The sequence below is a fragment of the Echiichthys vipera genome (assembly GCF_963691815.1).
Source record: "Echiichthys vipera genome assembly, chromosome: 13".
Taxonomy (NCBI): Eukaryota; Metazoa; Chordata; class Actinopteri; order Perciformes; family Trachinidae; genus Echiichthys; species Echiichthys vipera.
Genome location: NC_139838.1, coordinates 14,732,711 through 14,757,325, shown reverse-complemented (window position 1 = coordinate 14,757,325; position 24,615 = coordinate 14,732,711). Strand labels below are relative to the sequence as shown.

General features: G+C 41.2%; 1 protein-coding gene across 3 annotated transcripts; it reads left to right on the top strand.

The window, feature by feature from the left end:
* Positions 1-1,040: 1,040 nt before the first annotated feature.
* Positions 1,041-24,592, top strand: snx13 (sorting nexin 13). Of its 3 annotated transcripts, none has more exons than XM_083926072.1 (25): positions 1,041-1,176; positions 10,195-10,307; positions 10,427-10,529; positions 10,683-10,772; positions 12,372-12,493; positions 12,616-12,734; positions 13,034-13,138; positions 13,248-13,336; positions 13,633-13,716; positions 14,165-14,303; positions 14,882-14,970; positions 15,203-15,302; positions 15,937-16,130; positions 16,249-16,353; positions 16,568-16,738; positions 16,903-16,972; positions 17,633-17,811; positions 17,965-18,072; positions 18,184-18,294; positions 18,492-18,653; positions 18,957-19,028; positions 19,127-19,272; positions 20,449-20,517; positions 20,602-20,714; positions 21,757-24,592. In XM_083926072.1, the coding sequence occupies exons 1-25, from the start codon at positions 1,165-1,167 to the stop codon at positions 21,990-21,992; spliced, it is 2,901 nt and encodes a 966-aa protein (XP_083782198.1). In that variant the 5' UTR covers positions 1,041-1,164; the 3' UTR covers positions 21,993-24,592. The 3 variants fall into 3 exon arrangements, with proteins under 3 accessions (XP_083782198.1, XP_083782197.1, XP_083782196.1); XM_083926071.1 differs by having other exon boundaries at positions 1,056-1,499; positions 17,669-17,811; XM_083926070.1 differs by having other exon boundaries at positions 1,056-1,499.
* Positions 24,593-24,615: the final 23 nt, after the last annotated feature.

Genomic DNA, 24,615 nt, shown 5'->3' with positions numbered 1-24,615 from the left:
TTGAATAAGCTTTTGCTTCTTCCTAATCGGACATGTTAAGTTAAAGGTTGAATATGTGGAATGAGCAGAACATCGCCATCTAGTGTCTCAAGATCGTAGTCGCGACAACAAAATATAATTTAAAGCAGTCGCGTTGCCGGGTTCGTCGGACCCGGCGAAGTAGCCTACAGGTGACCGGAGTCTGACATATCGCACCATAAAAACAAGTGAGTTTGACTGACAGTAAGCGTTAGCCATTACAGCCGAGAAAACGTGAAAGTTAGCTTACCGATCAAGGAGAAACATAGCCATTTCGGCGTGCGTTTTAATGGCGCTGAACTCCTTTATCTCAGTCCATCCAGTGAAAACTTGGCCTAGATTGACTCTGGTTTTCAGAAAGCAGCTGCAGGATTGGCAACCTCCATTTCACCCGGTGCCAGCCTACAGTAGCTGCTCCCAACAACAGACAACCCTGACAACCCGCACTACCTGCCGCTTAAAGGCTACTACAATGTAACAGAACTTCAGTGTCAAACCCGTCAAAAAAATGTCAAAATATTAATTCAGATTAAATATTTTTTTATGGAAAAGCAATTACTTCATTCTGTACCCCTTAAAACGCCCCTTGGGTGTATTTTTTAAATATAGCTTTTAAAAAAAGATTCTACATCTTCAATCTTTAATGTTGTGTTTTTGTAAAACATGAACTGACAGAAAAGCATAATTTGTGATCATAAAACTTTGCTCTCTGACATTTTTATCCCCACTGTGCACATACTGGAAAGGGCTGTTAGTGCTACTATGTATCCTCTCACGTACCCCACTTGTTCATTCTTTTTATTTGACATATTCTAAATCAAGCATTCACTGCACACGTATGTAAACCCGAGTAAGATATACAGACTTTCCTCTAATTTGGGTCATTCAGTCGTGATTATAGCTGCATGTGTGTCCATCAATCAGTCACGGGTGTGTTTCTGCGTCATCGCTGCTCCAGCCAATCACACGGTGACGTCCAGAAACGGGGGCACCCGCGACGTAAACCTTTGCAAACATGGCGACGCTCCGAAGAGAGTACGGAGACTGGAAATACGACCGTTTTTAACCGAGAAAATACCTCTCCTCTACGCATGTTACAATGTGGTGGGGTTAGCCAGAGCCACCGCACGCACAGCCTTTTAGATAATGTTTGCAGAGGTAAGTCAGACGCGTGTGTCGTCACTGTAGTTTGTTTTCCAGTGAGAGGCATCACGGCTAGTTAGCTTGTAGCAGCTAACAGTTAGCGGTAGCCCCACAGGTAAACACACAGCCTGACTGTGCTTTCAGAAAGGCTGCCTGCTATAAGTGGCGGTCTACCCGGGATTACACAGTTAACGCCAAGTTAATACGATGAGCTTATGGATATCCTCACCGTCGACACCGAGCTGGATTTAACACAGGCAATGTCGGTAGTGTCGTTATGCGTTTAGATTATGAGTAACGTCCCTCAACAACGAATTTCTACATCACAACAAACACAGGTGAGCTGGGCGTTAGCTGTTTAAACGGATACAGGGTTAAAGGCGAACCAAAGTTACCTATTTGGTATCAGCAAGGTGGTTTTAAAAACACCACTGCTTACCTATCTGCTTTCTCTGTGATCAGCTAACGTTTAGGTTGGTAACAAGCACACAAAGCGGTGACAGCTGATTGCCAGATTGATAAGAGTGTTGTGGCATTTTTATTCTAATTTTACTTTTACTTTGGGGAAGGTCTGAGACATGTATACACAGATAATACTAATAAACAACTTAATTTATAGAGCACCCTTCATACAAAAAATGCAGCATAAAGTGCTTTACAGTAAAATCATACAAATAAGAAGACAACATGAAGACCAGCGCTTATAGCACTGAAATGTGAAATAGAAAATGAAAGAACACAATTAAATAGGATCTGAAGTGACGAGCAACCAGTGGTAGAAGTAGACAAAATTATTGACTAAATCAACAATAAAACCCTGAAATAGAATAAAAAATGCCACAAAAAGGAAATGCCTTACAAAAGGGCGGGATTGGGCATTGTGTGGAATGGTGTAAAATATGCTAGGTTTCCAGTGGCACTTAGTAGCCAGACTGTTGGTCAGAGTAGCTCCCCTCTCTTGTCAGACACAAGCAAACTGACCCATCAGAAGCTTAATAGTGTCTTCAGTCCATTGTTGCTGTCCAGTGGTCATAGAGATTATGCATTGTCTTTTAGTGATCATTCCACCTGACAGGCCGTTTGTGAGTGTGATTTGTGATGACATTGTAGTTTTGCTTAAGTTCTCACGTGATGCAGTTTCTCAATGCACGCTGGTTTCCTGATTTTGGAAAGACTACTGGCCGTGACATCTGCTGACAAGCAAATGGACGGCACTGTCCACCTCACCTGAGCGGCAGGTGACCTGGCCTCATCTAGGCACCTCTCCAGCAGTTTAAGTACAGGTTTATCTTTGGTAATAAGGCTTTAGCTGTCACTGACTGCACTATTCTGCATGTCTGACAGTGAGTACTAATTTCTGTGTAATGTTCAGTCAAGTGCAAACTATAGCTTCGTAGCTCTTAACCTTTGGTCTGAAGTAAATTATTTGCTTGTATTGGACCATTCTGTGAAGAGCTTTGGCTTCACACCAGCTTTGTGATGACCTCTTTATAATGAATTTAAAGTGGGGTTGATATTACAGAAGATGTAGGAACTAGTTTCAATACAAATCGAGGCCTTTCAGCTGTCATCTTTATCGAAATCTTTCCTTTCTGCTGTTACACATTTGATAGTAAGATCAAGCTTGGCTGTAAACATTGGCATGGACTTTCTTTCTTTCAGACTGTGATTAACTCCTTTGAGCAAATGGCCTACACACATAGCTTATTAATGGATAGACCTTTGTGCACTGACTTAGTGTGTTGTATGGAGATGTGAGTGCATTGTGTGTCCGTTCACAGGCACACAAAGTTATCTCAGTCCTTTTCACCTCTGGCTAAATCTCATTAAGGTGTCTTAATCAAAGCTCGGTAGAAATTAAGGCCGGCACGCTGACACATCAGGCCTGCTTGTCATCTAGTACACTTGTCCCTCCTTCCTTCAGAAAATGGAAAAGGTTGCCCTGCCAAACAAGCTGACACCTTTCAAGAATAAAGCCCCATCCAGACCTGTGTCTAGTATCCAGATATTGTGTGTCTGCAAGTCATTCCGAGACACATAATACACTTTACATTTGGCATTAGTTAGACTTGTGTCACCAGTAATGAATGTATTATGCTTTATTACGTGTATCAGTTTTATGTACCATTTGCCTTTGAATTGCTTCAGCTGCTAAATGTAACAAAACAACACATTTGGGGCAGCAGTGATTATGCAGACGCTAACTACTGCAGTGGCCGAGGTATAATTTACAGTAGATGAGCCTCTGGCTTGTTCCTTATTCCAAGTGGTGGAAAGATTCTGTTCTAGGAATTCCTACTAGTTGTTCGGGATCTCTGGAGAATCACATCAAACCTCAAGGTATGCTAGACAGTGAAAGAAGTAGACTGGGAGTATGTATCAAAAGAAGCATGTGGCTGATTCCACACTCTCCCCAGGGTAATAGTGGTGTCAAACTACAGCTCAGGGGAGCTGGCAATACCAAATTAGAGAGAAAAATAGGTGAACAAAATGGTAGTCAGCCATAGAGCTAGTGAGTAGTTGGCTAAATACCTCACCATGGCCCCCGGGTATTGTTTGTGGGATCTATGCTACATCTGGGTGACAAATCAAAGCTAAAAACAACGCGTCCGTGTTGGTGCTACCATAAACTGATAGAAAAGCATAATTTGTGATAATAAAACTTTGCTCGCTGACATTTTTATCCCCACTGTACAGATACTGGAAATGGCGGTTAGTGCTACTATGTATCCTCTCACATACCCCACTTGTGACATGTTAACCGGTCTTTCAAATATGTGGGAGGTGGAGCACTCTGTTGTTCAAACACCAGATTTTCTGTGATTACGAAAGAACACGTTTTTTAAATGATCTCAAGTTGTATGTGTATGAATTGCTGGGTTCATTATAAGATCATTGGCCTGTTGAAGAGTGGATCATTTGGGCTTGTTTGCTCTCCTGCTTTACTTGTTTCTCAACTTAATGTTAATTTAGTTAATTTAATGGTAGCCCAAGGCTTGTTAGCAGGGGATTGCTCAGCACAGGTTTTGAATTAGCCAGCAGCTAGGTTTTCCCAGTATCTGCTCTACTGCCTGTTGTTTGTTAGTGTGGGCTGTCAGTGATTTGACAGCAGAAGGCTGACCACCTTCAGATGACAGAATAGGTTAGACATGCTGCTGGAAATATTTCAGCCAACCTGTCAGTGGACACGACAACATACCAGGGTAATGTTTACGTAAAAATTTGAAAATAAGTTACTGTGTTACAGTTAAAGTATTACAGCCAGTGATGTTGCGCTTCCTCCAGTAAACTCGCTATTGACCGTCCAGGGGACGCACCCTATTTTCCCCTAATAATGTCACACTGTGAACAACAATTAAGTGTTGGAATCATAGAAATAAACAAAAGAAACCTTGCTATAAAAAAAAATCCACCGACTGGTCACCGTTTTTTTACCATCTCTGCATCTATCTTGCGCAGACAAGATCCTGTGCTCCATCATGGGAGAAACTAAATGCCCTTGTTGCAACAAGACCAATCCACGCTGCACATATTTCATTTCAACAACCAGGAATAAACATGGCCACTGATCGATGCTGGATTCACTCATGTTGATCATGACCATGTATCCAAATCAATTTAGTTTTCTAATTCAATTATTTTTAAAACACTAATTGGGGGCCAACTCTATTTCCTTGGGACATGCTCAAATGATCACCTGTGAGTCAAAGACTCACTACATTGAAAAACCTATCATTGTCACTGTACGGCCTCACAATTTTAGTCAGAACCATGTTACTATCACTTTCCACATTTCAACCTGCCACCAAAAGTGAACCCCTGCAGTGTCTTCTGGTGTGGAGGATTTGTTTATATCTCCTTAAAATCCTGACAATTTCAGTTCTCATTTTAAATGACAAGACAAGACGTTTTTCAAGTCCTCGCTGGAAATTATAACTGGTGTTATTTTCTTAATTGCACAGTCTTACTTTTGTACTCTGTTCATTCTAGTTATTTAATCCTAAAGCTTATGTGGTAGCTCTTTGTATTATGGTGGTCCTGGTGGATTAGACCAGTGTGATTAGTTGCCCCACTCACTTTCTCTCCCTCTGAAGCGTTAACCACAGATCTCCCACAAGAGAGCTTTAATGGGCTGAGTTGACCTCTCGTCCAATGACTACACTTATGGGGCTGCAGCTAAGCATTTGTGGACCTGAGCATAGATCACAAAAATGGCAATATCCACCCTTGAGCAATTCTTCCCAAACGTATGTGTCTGTATATGTTCAGTGCAATATGTGTGTAGTTGTGCATGTATTTTATGTTGTGCCAGAAAATCTGGGAAATGATAATCTCAAAGACACAGATAAGAGGCTGTGTGTGCATGTCTGAACGGGCCTGGAGTCAAGGATGTCCAAAAGTGTAGCGCTGCTCAAAAACCTAACCTCTCTATGTGGCAGGGTTTTAAAACATTTAGTTTATGCACTGTTGAAGATGCTACTAGGCATTGAAAGAGAGCAAGAAACAGAGCTAGGACATGAATCAGAATAAGACTAGATTTGTGATTTTTGTTATTAATAAGAAATTATTATTTTAGTGTTGTAGTGAAGTGGCCATTATGCTAACATAATAAATACATCTTTATCATAGAGCACTTGTCACTGAGGCTGGGTGGTCAGTTGAATGAATTAGGCCAAGTTTATATTTTTTTAACAACAGACACAACCACATTCCGTCTAACTTGCAGACATCTTGTTCAGAGACTCAGAGAAGTATTGTCTATTCAGTATGGGTTGCGTAAGAAATTGCTTAGATGTTTAGATGTGTGCGTTCCCGATGGGCATGGGTGTTAATCACTGGAGCAGATGGTTCATGTTTAAAAGCCTGTGTAAGCTGTAATGACTCAAGAGTGTCGGTTATCGCCTCTCCTACAGAGCCAAGCGTCCACAGCCACATTCACTGCTGCTCACTATTGACGTCAGACCAGACTTGCGTTACTTGTCTGAACTACATTCTAATACTTTCTCTGGTAATGACTGCATTTGGTAGCATAGACTTGGATAGTATTTCTTTTACTGTGGAAAAAATGTCCTTAACACCAACAAAAAGGCAAATGACAAAATAAATAGCAATTCCTGATAATAATGTTCAAATTAAAGCAAGTCAAGTTTTTTTTTTGTTTTTGTTTTTTAAATTTGCCTATCTAACCTCAGTATCAGTGAAAAAACTAGCCATGCTCTTATAAAACACTTGGAGGAAAAACTGCTTACAGTTTGTTCTGGCAAGCACAAACCCGGCCCACATCCACTACATCAGTCTTGAAGGAATTCAAATGTTTTTCAAAATAATGTAGCCAGCTCTGACTGTCTCTAGCAATTTGCTCTTGAATCCTGCTTGCTAAAGTCTGTGTTGTTCACAAGAGAGGTCAAGTGAGTAGCTGCTGTCTAAGGTTAATCCACAGACTTTATTATCATACTTTTATCATGTGCGTGTATAATACAGTCGTCTGTTAGCATGTAGCTTAGGCCTGGTGGTAATAAATGTGTCGGAGATGACTGCAGTGGGCTGTCGAAAGCTACTGAACCAACAGTGAGGCAGCTGCCTTTGTGATTACTGTGTGGGTGAAAGGTAAACGGAGTAGATGTGTTACTATAGGTCAAGCTGTTCACTGAGATATGCTAACTTTGCATGAAAGTCATTGCCTTGTGTTCAATGCGGTTTGCAAATGGCGACAACATTGTGGCTTATAACAGGTTATTTAAGTCAGAGTCTCTGGCATGGCATAAACTGCTCTGTGAATAACATTCCTTTGTATTCCTGCCACTCCTAGCTCAACTGTAATAATATTCCTCTTCTTTGACCAGCCGTATTCTCTTCCCAGAGAGTTAGCCCTGCTATTAGTGACTTTGTCCTAGCTAGTTAGGACTTGAGAAAGAGGTGGTAGTCTAGCCAGTTTGCACACATTCTTCAGTACAGACACCAGTGTATTCAAATGCACTCACTACACTTATAGACAGCATTTTTGCAATAACCTGATTTCCTAAACTTCTTGTCTATAAGAGTATCCACTTTCTTAATATGGATAAGGGATTTAGAGAAACTTGGTTAACACGGCTACATTTCTGCTGGGAGACTTGATCTTGATCATGTAGTGTATACTGTGTGTTAAACATGAGCTGGTTTCTACATTAAGGAATATATTGTGTGTTTCCTTACTATGCTGTCAGTCCAGAAGATTCAACAAAGAAGAAAAACTCTTCAGTCCACAACGTCTTGCGTTATTAGTAACGCATTAAAATATGTAAGCATTCGGGTTAAAATATGTTAGGTGGAAGGGAATAGACCTTATTACTGACCATTTACATGTAAATGGGGGATTGATCTGTCAGACGATTTTACACATCTGCAAGCCCCCTTGTCAACATTGGCATTATATAACGGCCTTGGGCAACCTTGCTCTCTAAATATCGGCATTGGCCATTGGATAAAAACCATATTGGTTTTTATTACTGATGGTAAGATTTTGGAAATGTATTACTTTAGAGATTAAATGTGTATATTTATGATGCACCCTCATATGCAGCTTTTTCATAGATTCATTAAACCTGAACCATGCTGTGACATTCTCTGAGCAGTTGGTGGCACAACGGCTATTTTGTTTGGTATTACTGATATTGGCATAAACAGATACTCAATATCAAATTACCCTGATAGGGAGTAGAAACAGAATAAAATGTCATCGGGAAGTCATTGTTGAATGCATTGTACTGATTTTAGTAATATGTAAGAATGAATGGGTTTTCTGAGGCATTTTCTAGTAATAAATAAACATTTTGAATTTGCAAGCTGGTGTAGCCACAGGTTGCACTTAGCCTGTTTCACAAATGTCTGTTATACTGACCATATTCTTTACCAATAGATTGCTTAGCATCGATTGTCAATAACCTCTGTTGTGGTCATGCTTTACATTGTAGGCTAGCAAGCCCATTTGGCAGCAAGTGTGTGATTGTCCATAGCTGGCTGTAGCAGAGAGAACAATGTCTCAGTGTCCTGAGGAAGCTCTGTCTGTCCCTATCTGGCTCCATCAGTGGATCTCCTTATCTAAGGAACTCTAGTATGAATGTAGGGCAGCCGAAGATCATCACTGATGATGATGGTGTCTGTCTATCTGATGGCTCCATGGCAAGACTGTGACCGTTATAGTGTGTTTACAGAACCACCATTGCGTAGATGACTGCATTTTTCACATTACCTCATGACATTGTTTATTATAATACTTTGCTACGGTTTGCATGGCATGGTTTCATCAGTCCAGCTTGACAGGACAGTCAAGTTTGTATAGCTCTATGGAAGGCTCATCCTTCACATAATAACCCCCACCATACATACACACACAAACACTGTAGAGCCTGTATAACTGGTACTGATCAATATTTGGAAGTTAATTTCAAGTTACAGTTCACCCATACATCAAATTTAATATATAATAAACCCCGTAGTGCTGTTAATCAATCCAGATTGTTTAGTTTTGAGATGTACAGTTTTGGAGATATAGGCCATAGAGATGCCTGCCTTCTCTCAAATATATTGGCTCAAGATGACACTCAAAAATACATTTGAAAACTCAACAGCATTGACCTTTTTCAGAGATCATGACCCCTTTATTCAAAATAATCCATAGACCTGGTTGTTATCAGTTTTATGTAGGAACTATTTTCTTTCTGCTGAACTACACGACTACTACTACTACTACTAGTACTGCATGGTTGAGAGGCTCGTGGGCCGACATTGCTGTATCTTGTGGACATTAGTTCATAGCTCACTGATGCTGCTAGCTCACTTGAGCTTGTGAAAGCTACAGCTCAGCCGAGGAGGACGCCATTAATGTTTACATTTCACGCTGTCACGAGCGTAAGCCTCTTATCCATGAGTAAGCTTCCTTCTCCTGCGATTGGTTGGTGGGTGTAGTTCGGTAGAGAGAAAATAGTTTCTACAGGAAACTGCTCATAAACAATTCTGTTGATTATCTTGAGTAACTGGGTCATGATTTCTAGAAAGAAACGCTGCTGTTTCTTAAATTTACTTTTTAGGCGCGTTGAGCACCACATACCAAGTGCCATCTAGTTCCATTGTATTAGAGAGTAGGTAGACATCTCTACGGCGGATATCTCCAACACTGGACAACCACGTTTTCTGGTTGCATCTGTAGCATTAGCATAGTATGAGATGGAGCCACTAGAGAAACTTATGTGGAGAACTGGGACACAGAGCTGCTAGCTGGAAACAAGAGCTTGGTTTCCTGCACTGACAATAACAGGAAAACCATAGGATGTGACACACGAGTATGCCACACACACAGTCTATCACTGACACTCTCCTACCAATACAACACACCACAGTTTCTTTTTAAATAATCTTTTCCTGTGCCGACATCTAAGGTGTAGTATAGTTGAGAATTTTTTTTTCCTGCGGATGATGTCATTCCACTGCACAATTGTCTAATCAGTATAATACTGACCAGTCATAAGTCATTTATAAGCCTTTAGTTAATTAACAAATCCTCAGCAAAAAATGTATTCATGATTGAATGATGAAAGTGTTTTGTTAACATAGAACAAATGTGTTGTAAGTCCCCTATAGACCTTAAATAAATCATGAAGAAATCCAAAACAAATCACAAGTAAATGAGTGATAAGTAGGCTAATTAGTTGATATATTGTTGATCATTGTGATCTGGGGAATACCCTCTGCACATGTCACCCTGCAAAATTGAAAATATAGGACTTACTGCGTACAGTAAATTAATATCCGACACAAATGGTTAATTGTTCAAAAATAAAAAAAAAAGTCTCTTAATCTCTTAAGAGTCTTAATCTTCCTATTAAAAGATCTATCATAAAGTCTGTCACTGAGAGAATATGTGAATGGCTTTGTCGGGGATTACTGAGCGAGTCTTTCTTCAGACCAAATCTAATGTTCTCTGGGCAGGTTAAAGTATAAACTGAAGTGCAGTGAGTATTTAACCTATGTTTTGTGTTTGTGTGTGTTTTACAGGCCAGTTTGTCCATCTGGGGATGGGGGGGTCTTGGAGTCGTGCTCTTCCTCGTCACCTTTGGACCCTTTGCCATATTCTACTTGGCCTTTTATATCTTCTGCTTCATTGGAGGGTGAGCAGGAAGACAACCAACCATCATGTCGTCACATAAGCAAGCTCTCTTTCACATTTACCACAACACCTGATGGGTAAGTTTTTAGCTGTTCTCTCATTCTCACTTCTGTTTTCCAGGGGCTTTGCGGTCACTCTGCTCTATGGAAAGATCAACTCAGAGAAACACCTGGAAAAGTGCGAGCAGTCTTTCTTGCCACCCACACAAATTGGTATACTAAAGGTAAAAGCACGACTAAGTACACACATATTTTGACCTTGCCTGCACAAACTAATTAATTAGTCTTAAATCAAGTTCCTTTATTGATGAAGTGTGCTTGCCATTTACCTTGTAGATCATTGCAGTTTTAATTAATTTTCCTTTTGTCACTTTCAGACACTGGATGAGATGAAGCTGGAGATGAAGCCTATAAAGATTGACAGGAGACTGACTGGCTCCAGTTTCATAGATGAACCACTACAACAGGTGAGTGTAATGGGATAACAGCTAAGGAGAGAAGCCAATGGAACAGAATTATGATTGTGACAAATACTTACACCCCAGACCAGTTGTACACTGGCCCACTTTAGTCCCTGTCTGGTCAGCATCGTAAAACCCCTTTACACCTTACCCCTCTCCTCATTTCTCAGTTTGTACATCATTGATTCCTTTCCTTGCCTCCTCTCCTCACGACGAGAGAGGTCTCGAGGCCACAGGCGTTTAACAAAATTATTCTTTGCTTTGGAAGAAAGAAGAAAATACATTTATTTTTATGTATATCATTGTTGGAGTTACTAGACTGCGCTAGTCGTTTTTGATAGTTAATTACTAAGTCTACAAAACCATATTTAAATGTGTTCTAGATTACTTAAGGCCAAATCTGTAAAGATATTGCTGTACTTATTACTAAAATTGTATCAAACATACTGTCCAGAAAAAAACTGAGAAACTCTGTCCCAACAGAAAGATGAACTGAAAGTTTCAGTACTATTATAGTGTCTGTGGCTGACAGAACTGTAAGGTGAAAACCTTAGTTCTTTCAGCTGGTAATTGACTCAGAACCTTATTCAGTTCAACAAATAGATCCTCTAGTCTAGTGGTAGTGATATGAGCTTAGGGGCTTTTGTATGGTGGTCACAGTTATTCCATTTACGACACTTTCAGTAGAAAGCGTGTATAAGCATGTTGTCCACAGTAAAGCAGCGTGGCTGTCAGTTTGTGACGGTCAGATGACACAAACTGCTCTACTATGGTTCTTCTGTTCTCCCTATTTCTCTGGGAATGTACAGTAATCATTTCAGCAGCATTTGAACCTTGAGATCTTTAGCACAGGTTTACACTAATGTGAGATCATGTAAACCTGCAGAATACTCTCTAAAAGATGGTCTTGATTATTCTGGAACTTTCTATTTAGCTGCCATTTGGCCGAAGTCTCTATTATTTGTTTAAAAACAATGCGATCACATGATTTATCTCTCTTTTTCTGTATTTTTTAAAATGACTCGGGAAGGCAACTGCACAGTCTAGCTTTACTTATAATGTTATCAAACAAAGAAAAATCCTCATCCTGAAATGGTCCCAAATCGATGCTAGAGTACTTTCTTGGTTTATGAATGAAGCGGTACGAGAGTTGAAGCGGTGTGTTCACCAATCATCAGCAGCCATCCCCGTAAACAAAAAAACATGTCCCCAGAACTTAATTTAGACCCTGCTCCCTGCGGTTGAAATGCAACAAGTTCCTCAAAAGGTTCATAGTCCCTGGGGAAAGTTCCTGCTGGAAGCTTTCTAAATACAAAATCCTCCCTCCCTTTGCAGCTCATGTAGTAGCAGCCTATACTGACAGTTACAGTGCATTGATTCATGTGTTTGCTTGATTTAATCATACCACTTAGCTGTATCCCTACTGTATGCAACTACATGATTGACTTATCCAGGTTTCCTATGACCTAATTACCCAGTACAGTCAAGAGATTTAATTGTATTTAAAAAAAGACTCATTTACCCATCTCACACTGACATTTTGGCAGTATTTAATGAACGCACATCTTTTCAATTTCTCCAATTCCTATTTCTTTGTCTCTGTAGGTTATCCAGTTTGCTCTGAGAGATTATATCCAGTACTGGTACTACACTCTGAGCGAGGATGAGTCATTCTTATTGGAGATCAGACAGACGCTGCAGAATGCCCTCGTCCAGTTCTCTACACGGTACAACATACGCATACATTTTCTGTCTATTAAATGTTTCCTGCAAAAATGTTCTGGGTTTTTTTCTGTTTTTGTTTTTTTTTCAATTTTTTTACGTTATTCCTGTGTGTTTATGTGCCAAGGTCCAAAGAGGTGGACTGGCAGCCTTACTTCACCACTCGCCTGGTGGACGACTTTGCCACCCATTTACGTGTCTTTAGAAAAGCCCAGGATCGCCTCGCCGACAGAGAAGACAAGCAAAGTAAGCACACACACACACATCCATAAACACTTGTTTTCTCACTCACCGTAGTCTTTAGTATTTCTGGCATGTCTCCTGAGTTGATTCAGCTCCTCTCTAACAATGATTGTGATGATGTAGTTCTGAGCTTAATTAGAGTTGATGATTCTTTGATGGACACAATAACTTTGATTACACAATAAGATCTGATAACAAATGTAGTGCAGATGATTCTTCTATAAAGTTTTTGATAAATTCAAGTGATGAGATCTTAGACATTAGTGGTGTAATGACAATGACGGAGAGTGATGTCTGAACAGGGGACATAACGGAAGAGCTGGTGGACTCCTTCTTTGAGGCCGAGGTGGAGATGGAAAGGAAGATTTGTCGAGACGTCGTGTGCACTTCACACAAAGATGAAGAAGGTAAACACACTTCTGTAATGTGTCCAACCTTACTGTTCACACTTTCATGAAGACTTTTTCAAACAAATGTGTTGCTCTTTGCGTGTGTGTGTGTGTGTGTGTGTGTCAGGTTTTCTTCGGGACTTGTGTGAGTTGCTTCTGTATCTGTTACTACCTCCTGGAGATTTCCACAACAAGAACATGAGATACTTCCTAAGGGTGAGTGCACACAAACAAGCACTCTCACTCACGCAGTCTGTCAAGTGATCACAACACATGTGACTTCATTGGTGTCAGATGCAAATATGAGGTGCAAAATCCCATATTCATTCACACAATATGTTATACAACCTGTGTTGTTAATTTATCATGGTTGAGCCACTGGCTAAATTCTGCCACTTTGGCTGCTGGCCAGCCATGAGTATTATGTTCCAACTACAGGCCCCTGAATAGACTTCTCTGCTGTACCAGACCCTGTGAGTGAACCTGAAAATGCACTGTGATGTTTTTTTTAGGAGGTACTGGCGCGTGGTGTGCTACTTCCTCTGATCAACCAGCTTAGCGACCCAGACTACATCAACCAGTTTGTCATCTGGATGGTGAGATGACCATACTTACTGCATATTAGCCGTCTTTTTAACTGACTTCTTGTGAAGATAATATAAGAAACTTTCCAAGAATCAATCAAGAAGCTCTTGTAGCTCAACTGATAGATGCACCTCATGTACAAAGGCTGAATCCTTGCTGCAGCGGCCTGGGTTCTACCCCGGCTCGTGGCACTTTGCAGCATGTTGTCGCCTCTCTCTCTCTCTCTCTCTCTCTCTCTCTCTCTCTCTCTCTCTCTCTCTCTCTCTCTCTCTCTCTCTCTCTCTCTCTCTCTCTCCTCCTCTTTTTCCTGTCAGTCTAAATATGGTACTATCAAATAAAGGCCAAAAGTAAGGATTATAAAAAAGAAAAAATCAAGACAGCAAATTAAAATGAGACATAAACAGAAATGGGAGCTGGTATAAATGTAGTGTATCTGTAAATGGATGTGATTTTGTATAGATACGGGACTCCAGCTGCAACTATGAAGCCTTCATGAACATCCTGAAGTTGACAGACAAGCCTGCTGAGCTGGAGGCTGTCAAGGACAAGGTGCTAGAGGAACTTCAGTACCTACGCTCCCTGGACACTGCTGGCGATGGTGGGCACTCTCTTTTTCTCAATGACATAAATACACATGAAAACAAAGTCCCTTTCCTAGTGGACGAAAACCCCACTAACACCTGGCTCTGTCCTTAGTGGGAAAGGTTACAATCGGCATACGTTCCCAAGACAAATGAAATGAAATAAGTCGCCTCCGTCTGTAACTTCTGCAATCTCAACCAAACATCCCATCTGTTTATGTGCAAAAGGCGCTCAGACATCGTTCCAAATTAATCAACATAGAGTTTGAAAGAGAAGAAAAAAGAATAAACTATCATAAGATTATCACCGGCCTCCATGCTGCTTTCTACTGTTTACTTACTCTGTTTTCTGGCATGGCGCGTTCATGATTTTCAACATGACCAAAAAAACATACTTGTCTACTGGCAATAGGAAATTAGTCTGGTGTAGTTTTTTCCCACTTTGAAAAAGACCTGCATATACACGCAAATTTAGGTGAAAAAAGGGTATAATTCACTGTGGATAGGAAGACGCAAAGCTCAAATGTAAAGTATGTCTAAATAAATGCACTGCTTTCCTTTCCTCCATTAATGTCTTTGTTTCTCTGTCCTTCAGACATCAATGTGATCAAAAACCAGATTAACAGTCTTCTGTTTGTGAAGAAGGTGTGTGAGACCAGGATCCAGAGACTACACTCTGGCAAGGTGAGAAACTGCAGCGCAGCCATAGTTCTTACACTGGAGGTTCCAGTAAAAACATAAATCACTAAATGCTGGTGTGATGGTGAAACTTTTTTCTGCAAGTACCAGCAACAATCGTTTAAAGACAGTTTGTTAGTTAAGTTTTATCTTTCAGAGTCAGACAGATTAAAAATACCGTTTTATCTTTTCTGATTTGTATATCAGACTGTACTTATCATTGTCTTGTGTTGTGTAGGAGGTGGATGCCTTGAAGCTGGCAGCCAACTTTGGCAAGCTGTGCGTTATCCCACTGGATCACATCCTCATCCACAACATAGCCCTACAGTTCTTCATGGGTAATTCTGAACATGCATCATCACATGAAGCACAGATGCCAAAATGTCACCACAGTCATCCCAAGGCCTTAATCCTGAACATTTTTGTTAATCATCTTTATAATCCATAACTTATTCCATTTCTCTAGAATTTATAACCCCAACCTCTCTCGTTAGCCACACCCCTTTTCAGTCCCACATGACATCGTCAGAGACTTTAAAAGGTCACTCCACTTTACACATCAGATTACGATAGCATGTGTTTGTTTGTGTGCAAGCTAGGAGTCAAGCCAAGTTGTGTCGGATCTGGTGTGGAAAGTGAGCAAGAGGAAACTAAACAGTATGGCTGGTTCTGTCATTTAAATATGAAAATTTTATTTCTTTTGATAAATATGTTTACATCACTTAAACAAAGAAAGCGTAACCAACCAAAGTGGAAGGAGTGTGTCCACAGTATAATAACCTTGATAACCTTTTTTTTTATATTATCCAAAGGACTAAGTGTAACAGTACATGGACCTTTGTTACATGACCACAAGAAACCACAGGCAGCCAGTACTGAATGTTAAAGGCACCGTCCAACTCACTATGCATGTGTGTGTAACCAAAGTACTACAGTAGACGGACGCCAACTCTTGTATGTCTGTTGATCCAGACTTCATGCAGGCAGCGGGGGCCCAGGCAGAGCTGTTCTTTTGGCTCACTGTGGAGGGCTACAGGGTGACGGCACAGCAGCAGCTGGAGGCCATGCAGGGCTGGCAGAAAGATGGCAAAAAGCAGCCCTGCACCACCAAGGGGCTACTGAAGGCTGCTGCACTGGGTGTCTACGAACAATACCTCTCGGACAAGGTGGGAGACGTGTTACGACCACATGAGTGTCTCAAGCAATTTCAGCCATAAAAGAGATTAACACTAATGAGGCATATCTTCTCTTTTTATACATCTTCTCTTTTTTCTTTCCCAACAGGCGTCTCCCAGGGTGCAGGTGGACGAAGCATCTGTAACAACACTAGGGGAGAAGCTACAGAAAGATGACCCCACGCCCGAGATATTTGATGAAATCCAGAGAAATGTACAAAATCCTTTCTGCAGTTTACCTGTAGAATAGGGCATTTAATGAATCACACCAATCGTCTGAGAAATTTTATTTGACTTATTTGCATAGTGTTAACAAAAAACATGAAATAAATGAAGAAATGTTTGCTTTACACCATATTTTCTTTATCTTTTTTTAATCTGCTACCGTGCCACCTGTTAACAAATTGTTTTGCACGTATTTATCCCAGGTGTATGACATGATGCTACGTGATGAGCGCTACTACCCGTCATTCAAGCAGAGTCCTCTCTATGTCCGCATGCTGGCAGAGCTAGATATGTTGAAAGAGCCCAGCTACCGGGGGTCTGATGACGGCGATGGGGAATCCTTCAATGGCTCTCCCACAGGAAGCATTAACCTAGTAAGTCTTCTTCACTTCCTGTTGAATGGGCTCTGAAATATGCTGATGTGGAGACAAGTGTTACATTGTTTTTGTCGCCCATCGTCCACAGTGCAGAAGCACTCTACTGTGTTATTGTTAACAAACTGCATAGTTAAATTATGACTGGTGTCTTGTGATTTCAGTCCTTGGACGACTTCTCCAACTCCTGCCATGATGAATCTATGCACCTACATGCCTTCATCTCCGACACAGGTACACACACGGAGACAGAGAGAGAGAGAGGGAGAGAGAGAGACAGTCTTATATGCACCATTTTTGTGAGCCTTTTTGCCTTTTGCTAAGTCTAAAAGCGTTTTCTTTAAATCACTTTTGATGAAGGGTTGTGAAATAAACTTTAAGGGTTTATGCTAGATTCTGGCAACTTGTCAGGTTTTAAAACATTTCATTTAACTTTTCTGTGGGATTTGGACGTTGTAAGAGTTGAAATCACATGTTGAGTGTGTGATTTTGTTTTGTATATCAGGTATCTGTAAGCCCCTGTTGGTCCCTCCCTGCATGTTTTTTCTTCCAACTTTTTACCTCCTAGCTCCATTCATCATGTCTGCTTTGTCACTTCATACTGTTCCAATATTCTTTATTTCTTTCATTTTATCACCTTCACAGTTTTTCTGTTTTTCCTTTTTCCTTCCTTCTTCTCCCTCACTTATCTTTTCTGTCATTCTGTCACATTTTCCTCCCTTTTACCACATTTCCACACCGTTTGCTCTCCATTCTTTCTTTTGCTTGCTCCCCCCCCCACACACACACACACTTTGAACCTGCACATCCTTTTCTTTCCTTTCCCGTTTTTCTTCTTTCATCTACCTCTTCGTTCCTCCATTCCCATTTTGGATGTATTGGCGGGCGGGGTAGCTGACACTTGTCTCCCCGGCTTCTGGGGTGCTGCAGGAGTTTGCAACGACCACGGTAAGACCTACGCGCTGTACGCCATCACTGTGTTCAAACGCAACCATGACGGCAGCGAGGACTGCTGGAAGACCTATCGCCGCTACTCGGACTTCCATGACTTCCATATGAGGATCACTGAAACGGTGTGTGTAAGACATATTCTGTATGTTTACCAGTTGTTCAGAAGTCAGCAACATTTCTACCGAAGAAGAAAGTTAACATTAGTGTTAAATCACAGAGCAACATCTTACAAACTTGGTTTTCTCCTTCTGAGTGTTGCACATCTTCTGTTTTAGTTTGAGAACCTGACGTCGATCCTCAAGCTGCCTGGGAAGAAGACCTTCAACAACATGGACAGAGACTTCTTGGAGAAGAGAAAAAAAGACCTCAATGCTTACTTACAGGTAACCGTTTTATATGTTAGTGTTGACTAGTCAAATGTTGAATGCCTGTATTGTCTTGAATCATTTTTTAGAGTTTAATATCAATAATTATTGTGTGTATGTGTGTTCCAGTTGCTGCTGAACCCAGAGATGGTGAAGGCCTGCCCAACTCTGATCCCTTATGTCTATGACTTCCTAGAGAACAAGGCCTATAGCAAGGGCAAGGGAGAGTTTGCACGCAAGGTCGGTACATTTTTTCAAACAAAATGTAATTACCACCAAATAACTACAAATGTATAATGTAAATAGTTAGAATTTTTGTAGCACATGTGAATGCTTTTATTGCATTACAGAGATATGAGTGGCTGTACTTGACAGATTATCATTTGTGACTGGTTTTCTGAAATACATGTTCTCCTTGTTGTTTTTCCCCACATCAGATAGACACGTTTGTAAATCCTCTGAGGAGCTCCATGAGAAATGTGTCAAACGCAGTGAAGGCCCTGCCAGACAGTCTAGCTGAGGGCATGACCAAGGTCTCCGATAACATGGGCCGCATGTCGGAAAGACTGGGTCAGGACATCAAACAGTCCATACTGAAGGTAACGCCACCACATAGAGCAAGCACTTCGCATCCTAATAAAGGAAAGCAAAGTGGTAAACTATAGTTTAGTTTTTCTAGTGGTGTTAAAAGTGCACTTTTCGGTTTGATATGGTCTGTTCGCTTTGAACCTAATCACTGGGATGTGGTTAGAGTATAATGATTGGACTCCTTATATGGCAGCAATCCTTACAAATCCCGGCCCTGTGCCCTCTAAGTAAACCAGTTTCCACTTTTTTCACTGTTCTGAAAAGTTTGTTCATCCAACTTCTCACTATCCAGTGTCCTCTTTTTTCCCCCTCAGGTGCCTCCACTCCTCCCCAAGTCCGATATCGACCCTGAACACTGTCGAGTCTCTGCTCAGCTTGATGACAACGTGAGTTGTTGGGTGTTGCATGTTTGCTTTGTTTATTTCATTTCCTTGTGATTTGATTTATTGAAATTGTCTTTTCATATGTTTATATGTGTTCCCAGGTGGATGATAATATCCCACTTAGGGTAATGCTGCTACTGATGGATGAAGTGTTTGACCTTAAGGAGAAAAACCAGTGGCTGCGCAGAAACATTAAGAACCTGCTGCAACAACTCATCAGGGCCACGTATGGAGACACCATCAACAGGTCAGAGACACACAGTACATTACAATCTAGAAAATACACAGCAGACTATTTAAAAAGAATACCTTTATTGTACATAATCTAGTTATGAATCTCTTGGTTTTCCACGCCCACTAAAACCTGTACATAAATCCTCCGCAACTCAACCAGACCTAGTGACAATCTTGTTTTTCTAAACATTCAAACCAAAGAATAGTATTTCAGAGCAGGGATATACAAAAGTCAGGGTTCGCTACACTGGAAAAAAACATTCAAAAACATCAATCAAGCTACGTACATTGATCTCCATACTGTGTACCTCCAAATCTTTATGGCCCTATTTCAGACAAACATCTCATGACCAGGGGCTGTATTCACAAAACATTATATCTAAGCACTAAAAGTTCTTAGTTAAGAGTAATTTCTTAAAACCTATTCACAAAGCCTCTGAGATCAACTTTTACCAAGGACTGAGAGAGACTCCTAAAGACTAGGTTGACCTTCACCTTGAGTCCCGAAGAGTGAATTTCTGATAGAAAAATTTAGGATTGGCCGTTATGTGCAAATAAAGATTTATAATAAAAATGTATTACGTGTCTTTGATTTATACGAAACCAAGAATATACTTCTTGATCTACGGTGCTATTCGGTGTTTTTTATTCGTTGGTAATCTGATGGCATCCATCTACCACATTCATAATGCCATCTTGATTAAGGGCGATAACGTTTTAAAAGCTCACTATCATTTAATCTCTCTAAAATGCTGACTGCAGCAGCCATGTCGTTGTTCCTGATTTACTCTGAGTGACTTAGGAGTCCTTAAGAGGCCATCTATGTTTTAATAGATTTAGGAGCTACTTTAAGCACTAAAATGCTTTGTAAATTACACTTATCTTAAAAGTTTAGGAGTCCTAAAATTAGGAGTGAAATCAGCAAGTTAGGAGCTACCCCTAGCCTTAAGATGTTTGTGACTGACTACAGCCCCTGAAACAGTCAGGACCTTAATTGCAGAACCAGTTCCACCTGAACAAACAGCGTCATATGATTAAAGTTCACAGATCACAGGATGTTTGCACACACCTAAACTGATCACAAGCACACACATGTTCAGAGCTTCAGAAAATCTCTCACAAGTCTTGTACACAAAACAAAGGGCATTGTGTCACACAGAACACAAACTGAATCGTCTTTGCTTTTTAGAAAAATTGTGGATCATGTGGACTACATGACATCACCTGAGCAGGTTGCAGACTATGTCAAGAAGTTCAGGTAACGCCTCCGTTTTTCTTTAAAATGACTTTTGATTGGTCAAAATAATTATTAATAACCTTCAGTGGCTCTGTCTCTGTATAGGGATTCCTACTGGCCCAACGGTATTCTGGCTGAGACGCTGCCCCGTCGGGACAAGAGCATACGTATGAGGACACGAATAGCTGCCAAGACCAGTCTGCTGGGCATCATGCCAGGTGAAAACACACTTTATAGAGTTATCACCCAGCTCCATGTAGGATTGTCTCATCCACTTCATCCTTGAGGCATTCTGTTTTGTACAACTGAAACATTGTGTTGGAAAACACTTCTGATCAAGCATAAATCTGATACGTGTTTCTGAGCCAGAACAGGACGCACAGAAAGCATGTCTTAGTGTTGAGCTTCATCGTCTTTTATCATTTTTCTAGCAACTGTCTTTTATCTGTTTTGCACCTTTCATTTTTATAAAAGATTAAGTGGTATGCACATTTTATTTTCCTTGAGTTTCATGTCTCTGTCCCTTAACAAAAAAGTTCCATGCTTCATTATTGCCTGATTGCCACACCAAAGGGTCAATAAAGTGATCTAAGGGCGCACTCACACTGTCCTTCCGCACCGCGCCCCGGGCTTTAGGGTACTTGTCCCCCCCTCCCTCTCCCCCCGCGCCCCAGGCCCGTTTGTACTCACACTGCCAGGGCCTCGCGCAAATGCTTCTTGCCTGTCCATACGTCATCACGTCGTAACACGTCACACACATTGATTGACGTCATCGCGATGCGTCGCTTTGTTTACAAATCTTTCTATAGACCTCTGAGTTTTTGTGCGTCTTGTCGACTGTTTTTGAATATTTTCATCCGACCAAATCTGCAGTAAACACTCCAGCCCCGCACCACACCAACGTGAACCTTTCACCGCCATTGTTGTTGTTGTTGTTAAATGTCCACGCATGGTCCGTCCTTCTATTTTCTATGTCCGAACAGGCGCACATAAATGACGTCAGAACCGCCGTAGGCGTCGTGCTCGTACACGTGCACACGCTCGTGCTCGAACATGTGCAAACACGCTCTACAAAAGCCCACCTCTCTCAGACGGTTGCACTCACACTGCTCAAACGCACTAGGCTTGACCCGAAAAACCTGTTTTGGCCTGGTGCGGAAGGACAGTGCTCCTCTGGTCAGCCCAAGTACTGTATTGTTGGGAGCTTGTGGGGGGGGAATGATCACACTCCTGACCACTAAATTTCCCTCCTTACCTCAGACGAGCTGAAGCACATCATCGGAGCGGACACCACGAGAAAGGGCATACTCCGTGTCTTCGACATGTTTCAGTACCAACCCATGAACCGCCGGCTAGTCTACGTTTTCCTGGAGGGCTTCTTGGAGACGATGTTCCCCCAGTACAAATTCCCCGAGCTCTTTGTCAAGCTGCACTCCCGCTCGCCACGCATCCACAGATATAGCCAGAAACTCAAATCCTCCTCCCTCAAGAGGTGACAGGAGAGGACAGAGGCAGCGGGACATGGGCCGACTAGACACACACAGACTTAAGAGCGAGGAGTGAGAGTGGGAGGGCTTGACGTGAACGTCGAGGTATGTGTGTGATTTCTGCCCTTCCACTTCCCTCACACACTCTTTTCAGTGAAAACACTCCAATTATCCAGCTGATTATTTCTGTGTCGACAGACCTGAAAGATGACCAACACACACTCTGTGACACACACACATACGCAAACACAAATCCTGTAATTTGCACCACGACTGGACAAGGCAGTCGTTTCTTATAGTTGGATGTTTTTCCTCCTCCCTTTTGGACTTTTTAGTTGTGTTAAGCTTTATCCTGGGCCAATCAATGCTGCTTTCTCCTGGTCCAGAGAGCAGACCACAAATACTGTATGGTTTTTAAACTGCAGGAGTAGATAGCATAGACCCACACCTTGCCTTACTTTCCTGCTTCTGTCTTTTGGCCCCCACTCTTTACCATCTCAGTGACCTGGCCACTCAGCTTTAGTCAAACTTACCCTCATGCTGTAGACATTTTATCTGCAAAAGCTGCACACTTGTAAAACATGCAAACAAAATTTAGTTTTTCATAGCAACCAAATATGTCAATAGCACTGGGTTAAAAAGGCGCTGTTTTTAAAATGTGACTGAACAGTTATGGGTCGAAAGAGAGGATTTAGATTTTTGTCTGCATTTTTTTCCCAGCCTCTCTTAAGACATGATGAGGGTTTTTTTGCTTTCTAAAGTGTTTCATCATCTGTACCACCCATGATCCTCAAAGAATAGTTCCACGTCCCCTTTAAAGCTACTGTCATAACCTGTGACGACCAAAGCTCATGTTCCATACGTTTGCGCACTGGTTTGATGTTGGGATGGTATGAACATTACTGTGCTTCCTATCCTTAATCATGTGAGGAAAGAGAAGGCAAAGTTGACCTGCCGACCTAAAAGTTGAGGCCGCGAGGTCACACTGAACACTGTGTGTTGCAGTTATGGGAGGTTTAGCTCTGGCTCTCCGAGCGCACTATCAAAGAATGTAATCTCTGGTCTAGTGTATTTGGCTCGTGTAGAATTTTGTGTGAATGGGTGTGTGTGTATGTGTGTGTTTAGCACAAAGATGCAACCCTCTCAAGTCAGAAACTGTGCCAGTCTGAGCTAGTGAACCAGCCTTAAAACTCTATAGTATATACTGACCAAGAGACGCACGCTAGAGGTAGCTCTCCTTCACTCGACTGAACGTTACAAGGAAATCAAGATAGAGATATGGAGATATATCCCTAATCACTTTTATTCAGAGAAAATGTCTTTAATTTTGTGCAATATCTCTTTTTTTCTTTAATGCATGTGCATTTTGATTCATTGTATACTGAAAAAAGTAATTCATATTGTTTTAACAGTACAAAACATGAAAGAAGCTTCCTCGGAAATGTCTTCTTATCCCAACAACTTAACATTCCGTTGTTGTAAAAGTACAATGTTTATTTTACAGACTTGTTTTATAAGTCTGAGGTTTTTGGTTTTGTTTTGTTTTTGGTGCACTGGGGTATTCTTCACGTATCCCTCGCCCACTCGTTCAAACTCTGTTTTGGGTATCGATTGGACAGTGGTAGGGGGCTTCCCGTGCCGCAGCCCGATAATTAGGTAATTGGGCTGTAGCTAGAATAGAGGCGGCCTCAAACAACTGCTTCTTTTTAAGTCATGTGGCGTTTTATGCATTCAAGCCTGTTCTATTGAGTGTGAACAGATCTTTGTTGTTGTTAACTGACAGCTGGAGGGACCACCCCCCCTTTCCCTCTCCTCCTGTCCAATAGGCTCACAGGAGAGCCATGTCCAGTGACCAATTGAATCACTGCTTATGAGCACTTACTGTAGCAACTGTGGGAGGGGCACTCCCATTGGCTGGGCGGAGCCACATTCTGCTGCAGTCATTGGATTGAACTCCCTCGTGTGCTTTGATTTGCTTGCACTGAGCAGCCCTGATGGACTCTGATTGGCTGAGTAGGAGGACATGAGTTGGAGCTTTTGTTCCCATGGTGGAGGTGTCACTTCTAACTTTCTGCACATCTCTCCATACAGGAAGGCTTGTCTTTTTTTTTTAAACCCCAGTATTTATGAATCTATGATAATGAAAAGTGTGCATATCTGTGTACAGTATGTGTTAATAGTGTGCCTAAATGTACCGTCAACTCTATTTTCATATTTTTCTTTAACGTAAAAAAAAAAAATCAATCAGAATGTCATGATCATTATTTGCGACTGAAAATTACTTTAGGGTGTTTTTTTTGCATCATGCTTATCAAACTCTTCCTTGTGAGCAATTGTGCTCAGATCAGTATAACACTAATAAAAGGTAACTCAGACTAACTGACCCACAGTGTGTATGTTGTCTTCAGTATGTTTGATTGCTACATTTGTGGTTTGTATAGATGTGCGAGTTCTCTGAGGACTGTTATCTCATATAAGATAATCTTGTTACTCCCTGCTTTCTGCTGTGTAATTCTTTACAGTAAAACACATTCACTTGTGTGTGTGTGTGAAGTCCTGACTGTCAGCTTTAATTGGAGGGTCTTTATATCCACATCATGCAAAAAGAATTGTAGTCTTGTTATTCTCATAA